A 9,252-nucleotide genomic window follows, 5' to 3' on the forward strand; every position below is an offset into this window, starting at 1 on the left:
TTCTTTTTATTAAAGGCCGGTAATTTGCCACATCAACAATTTCGGAGCACCTCAAGACGCGCGCCTTCACCGCGTCATCGTGAGCATTACTGACTATCAAGTGCGCAATTGTCACACATAATTGGTACTGTACTTGCAAATTCTACCCCCTCCTTATCAAAGTGTTCATGCAGCCTGCAGCAGATACCGCTTGACTCCACCCACTGGTCTCACTCTGCCACTCGTCAATCTCAACGCCCACCCTTGCTTTCCAATATAATGCAATGCCCAACTTTCAACAATCGGTAACTTCGTGTATCAATTTAAGATTGTTCACCGAGAAACATTCTTAAAAAACAGATTTGTTTGTGTCGAATCTCTTTCGCACCGTACGTAGCCAACCGTGATAAATCGGTGCGGGGACAGCACAGGGCTCCGCGATATATCGCAGAATCTCAACTAATCAACTAATCTCTGTGGACTGTCTGTACTAGAGTTTCCTTCCACTCAAACTAAGAACCCGAGTGAAAGTCTTGGCTCAATGCAGCCAGCCTTTTTGGACATTAACAAAGAAATGTGTACGACACTTTGCCGTTTAGAAGCGTCGTTGCCGAGAAACGTCGCCTATTCTCGATTTTTTTCCTTCTACCCGCTCAAGGCGGTGTTGTTGACCAGTGTGTCGAGTTTCTTTTTGTTTGAAACTTGGGAGGTTTGCGTCGACCGCCTGCGATTTGTCGCAGCACAAAATGCTTTGGCGAGACCGACGGTGAAGAGGAGAGGGGGGGGGGGTCACATCTTGGAGGTGACGAGACCGGCTCGGACCGCGTTGAAATCGTTGGAGGAAGTCATCCAGGCGCCGCCATCGGCGACAAGCGTCGAGCCCGTGACGTACGAGGCGAGGGGGCTGGCGAGGAACAGCGCGCAGTGTGCCATGTCCGTTTTGGTGCCCGCACGCCCCAGCGGCACGGAGGCGAAGGGATTCTGCCCCTTCAGGTGACCGCCTGGAGAGATGAACCAAAAAACAACGGCCGCGTTGGGTCAGTGCAGAGCATTTACTCTAGGCTGGCGATAACAGTACTGTTTGCGTGTGTGTGTATGTTTTTAATATTCGTGATGCAGACTACTAAATAAACGTTGCAGTGCTTTGTGTAACGAAGTAGGAAAACCTGACGATGTCTTGTGTACAGCTATTCATTCCGGGAGTAATTTTTGTGCAACTTAAAGTTGTCCTCGGTGGTTACCACACCCCTGCATCATCGTGCGTAACACGGAAACCAGGGGCAGTACAGCAACATCCGTCGTTGTCGCGTACATCCAAACTCCGCCGCCCCCACCAACCCGCACTGATGAGCGTGGTGGAGTGTGGTCACATGACCGAAGGACTGCTCACTGCGGAGTGTAAATCCTCCGCCACCGTGAGCCACTCACCAAGCCGCCGCATGCCCTCCGTGCCTGAAATGGGCCCCGGGGCGAGGCTGTTGATGCGCACCTTGTCCGGCCCCCACTCCACCGCCATGTGCTTTGTCATCGCATCTAAACAAAAGTCACACGGCCACAAGCGTCACTACATTTTCACAAACAGCCTAGTCTCGTTAAGCGAGGAGTTCTTTCTACACGGATTCGCCATCACGGGCAATGCGAATTTATATCCATTTGTTCCCAAAACGAGCCAAATGTTCGCTTAGCGAGCAGAGAGCGATCGATCGACATGCGTCCAGGTGTCACGGTGCGCACGACAGGTGTTAACACGGGAGTCGATGTTAAAACTATCCTTTTAACAAATGTTCGCCAACCGAGCAATTTTCGCGGAGCGCATCTCGCTCGCCAAGCGAGACAAGCCCGGACAGACACAGTCAATGCAATCACACCGACCACACCATGTCCATGTCACAGCCCCTCTAGCCAATCCACCGCTGGATGAGGGCTACCCCATACCGTGAGAGCTGTGCAGGTTATATTATTTGGCCGTGCTGCACCGCGTTTGCGAGTACGGGTTGGTGAAGGCACAGCATCAACGTGGGAGCATCGCACAGTGCAGTGACAGCAACTGAGTTTGCCTTCACTGCCCTCTGCTGCCCACAACGTAGCCCTGCGTGCATACATACATAGAAGCATGCGCTCACACCCACCACACACTTCATGGGGACACCAACCAAGTAAAAAGCCGCCGGCATTAAAGCAGAATTACAACGGCACGCTTTGCCGAATGTCTTGGGAGATCGCCGGGGTGAGGTTGTTTTGCGACGGTCATGGCGGAGCCGCTGTGGAGAGGCTCTCTTACCGTTGGCTGCCTTGGCTGCCCCGGCGTGAACCTGCAGCATCTGTCCTCTGTAACTGATGGTGGCGGAGATGTTCACAATCACCCCTCCGTGCTCCTGGTGACAGGCACACGTGCAAGAGCTTGCACACGATTACACAAAAAGATAAAGGTGCTTCCCAACTCCCCCATGAAGCCTTGAATGGACTCTTGAGCCAAGTGTTGTTAGTGAGCACCTATTAAGGCCGGCATGGCAAACAAGGGGGTGGGTGGTCAGCAACATGTTTACACGCCGCTCAATGTACTCGTTTTAAGGCTGAGTCGACCTAAGAGAGGCCCAAGACCAGTTCAGATATTCATCACTGATGTTAACCGTGAGCGGGAATTGAACTTGGGTCACCGGCTTCGTAGCGCAGTGCATACATACAAATTCACACATTCAATTCTCACAATTATATTTATTAATATTGATTCTTAAGGCTCATGATATTACATGGAATCGCATGTGTCCGAATCAAAAGTTATTCGACGTACGCAAAATAATCTGAAAACTACTTGCCATTACGTTGAGGTGAATCGCGTGAATGTCCACAGGCGTTGCAGACTGTGTGCATTTGATGGTTAATAGACGAGCAGTGATAACCAGGGCTGCCAGCCAGGTTCGAAACAAGTGGGGAATGAGCGACCGCCGGGCTGTTCTAACCATGACCTCCCAAAACAAGATACGAGTGTTTGTTGTTGCAGTCGACAAACATTGTCAGCCCTCTTTGCCTCTCGTGCCCAGTTGTGACAGTTTATTGGTGCCCAGTGGACTTCATCCACTGGTTATCGGCATCCAGTTCATGGTCTTAAATGCTTACGTGACAATGGAGAGTTCTAAACCAGAAAAATTATAAACCAGAAAAATCGATATCGTGTTCGCAATATTTGTTTACATTTAGAAAAAACAAATCGCGTGCATTGTCAGTATAAACACAAATACATGATATGAGCAACTAAAAATACATGTTCTTGGTTCTTTCGGTAAAGTCACGTAGAAGGGAAATAATAAAATAATATAAAAATTCTAATTTTCACGACGTTTCGACTGCAACACAAGCAATCATTATCAGGTGTGAAATCCACAGCAAGAAATTTTTCTTGCTGATTGCTTATGTTGCAGTCGAAACGTCGTGAGAATTTGTATTGTTTTATATTTGTATTATTTTATTATTTCCCTTCTACGTGACTTTACCGAAAGAACCAAGAATATGAATCCCTGCAGTCACGAAAGCTTTCTATCAAAAAATAAAAACACATGGATGGGTAAGTAATCACAAAGATTGACAGACTTGTCAGACTTGATTTGAAGCTTTCGTGACTGCAGGAATCCATACTCTTTGGTTCTTTCGGTAAAGTCACGTTGGTAGAAAAATAAAATAAATCACGACGTTTCGGGCCCAACACAAGCATCCGTCATCAGGTGGGACGGACGCTTGTGTGTATTTTATTTTATACCTACGTGACTTTACCGAAAGAACCAAACATTGACAGACTTTTCAGACTGAAGTATTTTAAGTAACAGAAAGGTACAGCCCTTTTTTCAATCGACTGCTGGGTAAAATTCTCCCCGTGCCGTATTGGCCACGATGGTCGCATGCCCTTGCTGCAGCACGGTGGTCAATGCAGGTTGAAGGATGGAGACAAATAATCGGTTCAGAAATTACCACTGATGTTAGCTGTGGCCGGGAATCGAACTATCATTGTAGCTTGATTGATAGTACAGTGTGATAACCATGGCACCATCTCTCCACTCTGCAGAATACATTTTATTGAATATGAATAAAAAAAATATATCCTAACACGACTACAGACAGCACTCAAACGCTGCTGGGCAGATAGATTGCGCAGGCTTACGTAGTTAAAATCCAAAGGCAATCCATTCCGATGTCGGATTTAAGTGCTGAGGAATTAATGACAATAATGCGTGCAGGCATCATTGTAAGGCAAGATTGCCACCTTTGAGGTACAAAAAGACTGGGATATATCACGGAAAGAAGAATATCTCAACACCGTAGGAGGGTAGAACTATAATACATGTGAATGCATGGCTGTAGAGTGACATTATAAAGCAATTAAAATACACTTGGCTGGAATGTTCTGGGTAGACTTACAGATTTCCCAGGACAAGATACTACACCAAACATCACAATCCTGGTAAAACCCACATCAAGGCCTCACAGTGGCGAGATGTTAACTACCTCGCCTGGTATACAGAAGGTCGTGGGTTCAATCCCGACCCTGCGTCTGCTGTATATTTTGGATTTTTCTCCGGGTCCTCCGGTTTTTCCCTCCACATTTAGAAACAAGCGTTTAGAGTATTTGTCTGCTATAAATGTGCACGTGACAAGCAACTTCATTGAACTATAAATTGTGGCCAGGTAGGCTTTTGTTAAAGAGCAATATATAGCTGAGTGGGCCTTATCTGATATAAAACAAAAATAAAACGAGTATAAAAAATGGTTCAAGTGGCAGCCCGACTGGAAGGCGGCTGGTGTGTTTGCAGCACGATGTGGCTGACCTTGAAGCAGCGTCGATAGAGCGCCAGGCTGCTGTTGAAGGTGCCCATGGTGTCGATGTCCATGACTGTGCGGAAGCCCTTGGGGGTGAGGTTGCTCATGGGGCACACGAAGTTTCCCGCCGCGTCTGCAGTTGCCCGCGCGCACAATTTGAACGAGAACAAGTGGCGGTCCGTGAGGAAATGCTATCCCACCTTATCTTCTCCTGCTTCGGGTTGGATGAATAGATGGTTGTAATGTGCAAGGAAATGCATGATGGTGATTAACCAATGTCGGGCTCACACCAGACCAGTTCTCCAAGGAAGCCGCATGGGCTGCGTGCACCCGTCTGATGGAGAAATAGCTGATATTGAATCCACTGTCAGTGCTTTCCAGTTTCTCAGTTGGTCTCTATGCGAGTATGAGTCTCTCTATGGGACTCTATGGGTCTCCACGAGAGCTGCCACTAATCATCGCATTCCAGTTTCTCACAATGTCTCCATGTAGCATCAATTGAACTATAATGGTCTCTAGGTCTCCATTTGAGCAAGCGCCAATTAAAAATCCACTTTTAGCGCATTCCACTTTGTGAATTCACCTGCATGCATTTCCACCTGGGAACAGTCGGAGTTTGAAGCCTCCTCTAACTGGAGCCAGGAGCTGCTCGTGCAAACACGAGAGGACATACACAGGCACCTTTCCTGCAGTAATTTGTTAGATTTCTGCGGTAGTTTTATTTATTTTTACAATATTTTAAAGCACCAATATTGCAGCGGCAGCAGCATTTAAGAATCAAACTCCACCAATATTACAAATGCAATAGTTTCAGATTGGCGGAACTAGGTAACATTTTTGGGGGTCAAATTTTGCACAATGCCGCCATGGGACGTGTGCCATGCCTCCTACTACGGCTTTGATGCTGGCATTCGAGAGAACTTCCATATCGCTGCCATATTTTTCAGAAAAATGCTTTGGAAATCACATTTTTTAATCCCCATGTAATGTTTTGCCATGGAGGAGATAAAAAGAAGAAAATCACTGTTGACGAGGATGTGGATGCGGGGGAAGCGCTCCAGGGCGAGGTCGAGGGCTCGCTCAATGGAGGTCTCATCCCTGACATCAAGGGTCACGGCCACGCAGCTCTGGCCAGTGGCTTGCCTCAGCTTGCGGGCCGCCTTCACCACACGCGCACACACAGACAGCGAGCAAGCACCGCTTACATGGAAGGAATCGCCTCACAAGCACAGTCAACACCGGGGTTCTTCTCCTGGCTGCCCACGGGGCAGAGGTCGCAACCGGGTACCCGATACCCGTCCCTACCCGATACCCGGCTACCCGATACCTGTCCCTACCCGATACCCGGCTACCCGTACCCGGCCGGGTACGGGTACCTGTGTGCGACCCTGGTGCGGCCGGGTACCGTTACGGGTAGCCGCACGTGACTCACCCCAACCAATGAGTCAGAAGGCCATGAGTCACTGGTAAGTAACCGTTTGTCACTCATTTCCCAACGTCTTGTCTCTTCTCACAATTCAAGTTCCTAGAATCAACCCACCCGCGCCTGCAACATGGCTTCATCCCAGAGGTCGCAATTGGGTTCCCGATACCCATACCCTACCCGATACCCGGCTACCCGTACCCGGCCGAGTATCGGGTAGGGTATGGGTACCTGATTGCAACCCTGGTGCGGCCGGGTACGGGTAAGGAATCAAAACCCGTTTGCGACCTCTGCCACGGGGCAGATGTGTTTTGTAAAGGGAGTGTCCTGCCGAGCTATGGCCCAGCAAGAGATATGGTCAGAAGCAGGCGAGATAAACAAGAGAGATGAGCTGGTGATGAGAGATGAAGGTTAATGAGATAAAAGTGAGATATATAAGAGGGAGATAAGAGGCGAGGTAGATATTATGGTCGCATGTACAAATGAACTTTGACTTTACGATGCTACGTGACATAATATGCTGGAATGAAGGAAGGATGATTATGATACAGTGATCTTCGTGTGTCACTCAGATAAACACCTTACAGGCAGACATGCTTACCTCTTCCACCCGCTCCTTGTTTCGGCTTGCGATAATGGTATCACAGCCATGTCTGCATATTTGAGCACAATAATGGAAAGGATGACAGGAGAAGCAGTTGAGTGAAACCATCTATTTGCCATACACAACACTTGCAGTCTGTGGTGAAGACCCCGAGTCCATGGACTCTACCCTGTCTACTTCTCTCTCATCTGACTCCACTCCACTGCAGTGCTCTCCACTCGAGCAACGAAACCTTTTCTCTTGTCGAACCTCCAAATCATTGTTTTTCTTTGTGGAAGGTTGTCCCTTCTGTAGTCTTGAACTCACTACAACCAGCCACCCGAGATGTTGACCCTGTTCATTCCAAGCTCCAGACCTTTTTATGCTCTGCCCATGACTGCCTCTCCCTTAAATAGTAATTATATATATACACACACAGACACACAATTTTGTCAGTGATGTGCATCAAACTGTACTGCATCTTGAGATTCTAATTATCTTGTGTGAATAATGGATTTCAAATCCTCTACGCTGGCAGACACAAGAATTGTAATGAACTGCATATGCTCGTAAAGACGAGAAGTTCAAATACCTCATGAAGAGTTCAGCAATGCGGAAGCCAATTCCAGAACCTCCCCCAGTGATGAACGCCACCCTCCCTCTGGAGGACACATACACAGGTAACAAGGCATTGTCTTTCACAGGAACCCTACAATGAGCCACAGAATCATCGACCGCCATCACTTTTTTTACTCACTATGCAAACATCAAATCATGCGTGCTGAGAATTGATTGTTCGCAATTTAGACAAATTACACGTTTATGCAAATGTTACCTTCAGGCTAATGGAATGAGGCTGAACGTACGAGACAGACGATTCACATAAGAGCACAAATTAGAGAAAAAGAAATGATTCTTGACTCACATCGTGACCCTGGATTGCAACAATTGATCCAATCGTGAGTAACATTCTATTCTTTCATATGGTCAAATGAAGAGCAAATATTAGAGTTTTAAATGACTCAGCCCTTCGATTGCTTTGTGGTTAGGATGAAGTGTTACATGTCTGCTTGGCTGACATGGTACATGAGGCTGAGTTAAGAAGGACTAAGCAGTGGAAGTGCATTCAAAAATGTGAAAATGTGGTGAGCCAGGTGACTGGAGGATGGGTCTGCAGAAGATAACGTGAGAGTGAGGCATGTTAGTGGAGTAAAGTGAGACTCATCTAGTGAGATTATGGAAGAGTGGGGCTGAATAGGAGATGACACAACACGGAAACTTGAGCTCACAAACAGCAGCACGGCGCGTGACTCCCGTCCTGCCTTACATACCATCTGACCACCACAGTGCATGTACAACGCTCTCAGCCTTGTCCCTGAAAATTAAGTCACGGCGTGACGTTCGTGGGAACAAGCGAGACTCATTGAGTCGGATTCCTGGAGGAAAGTAGGCCTGTAGAAGATCGATCAACGGTGAGGCATTGCTATTGGAATAAAGTGGGACTTTGTGGCCCAGATTATTGGAGGAAAGTAGGCCTGTAGAAGATCGATCAACGGTGAGGCATTGCTATTGGAATGGAGTGGGACTTTGTGGCCCAGATTATGGAGGAAAGTAGGCCTGTAGAAGATCGATCAACGGTGAGGCATTGCTATTGCAATGAAGCGGGACTTTGTGGCCCAGATTATTGGAGGAAAGTGGACCTGTAGAAGATCGATCAACGGTGAGGCATTGCTATTGCAATGAAGCGGGACTTTGTGGCCCAGATTATTGGAGGAAAGTAGGCCTGTAGAAAATCGATCAACGGTGAGGCATTGCTATTGGAATGAAGTGGGACTTTGTGGGCCAGATTATTGGAGGAAAGTGGGCCTGTAGAAGATCGATCAACGGTGAGGCATTGCTATTGCAATGAAGCGGGACTTTGTGGCCCAGATTATTGGAGGAAAGTGGGCCTGTAGAAGATCGATCAACGGTGAGGCATTGCTATTGGAATGAAGTGGGACTTTGTGGCCCAGATTATTGGAGGAAAGTGGACCTGTAGAAGATCGATCAACGGTGAGGCATTGCTATTGGCATGAAGTGGGACTGGACGAGCAGCGTTACTTCAGCAGCGTGGGGCTGTAGAGGTGCGTGTAGCTTGGCAAGCAGTCGTCCGTGTCCACATCAGCAGCTGCGGCAGAACTCCACTCGTCGTGTTGAGACATCGCGCTGCACGTGTCCTGCAAGCAGCAGCCCTTCTCGGATCTAGACAACGGCAAAGATCAAGGTCCATGAAGCAAGCTTTGTTAACTGAAACTACTTTTTTGAACCGGTACCTGGGCCTCCCCTAGGTCGACTCAGCCTCAAGTGAGAATCAAAGGCGTGCGTGGTTGCTGGCCACCCCCTCGTGTGTGCGCCACGGTGCCGGCCTCCACACGCGCTACCTCGCTCACGGCCACTTGCCCCGACGGTCCGTGAACAA

The 9,252-nt window shown here is 48.1% G+C and overlaps 1 protein-coding gene across 1 annotated transcript; it reads right to left on the bottom strand.

Moving 5' to 3' along the window:
* Positions 1–19: 19 nt before the first annotated feature.
* On the bottom strand, positions 20–9,068 carry LOC133347304 (peroxisomal 2,4-dienoyl-CoA reductase [(3E)-enoyl-CoA-producing]-like). Its single transcript, XM_061559456.1, has 8 exons — positions 8,895–9,068; positions 7,387–7,455; positions 6,813–6,864; positions 5,813–5,948; positions 4,797–4,921; positions 2,261–2,354; positions 1,408–1,512; positions 20–980 (listed from the first exon to the last, which is right to left on the bottom strand). Exons 1-8 carry the CDS (start codon positions 8,993–8,995, stop codon positions 769–771), a joined length of 894 nt encoding a protein of 297 aa, XP_061415440.1. The 5' UTR covers positions 8,996–9,068; the 3' UTR covers positions 20–768.
* Positions 9,069–9,252: the final 184 nt, after the last annotated feature.

Source organism: Lethenteron reissneri, chromosome 3, assembly GCF_015708825.2.
Source record: "Lethenteron reissneri isolate LAM-NWPU_2019-01 chromosome 3, ASM1570882v1, whole genome shotgun sequence".
NCBI lineage: Eukaryota > Metazoa > Chordata > Hyperoartia > Petromyzontiformes > Petromyzontidae > Lethenteron > Lethenteron reissneri.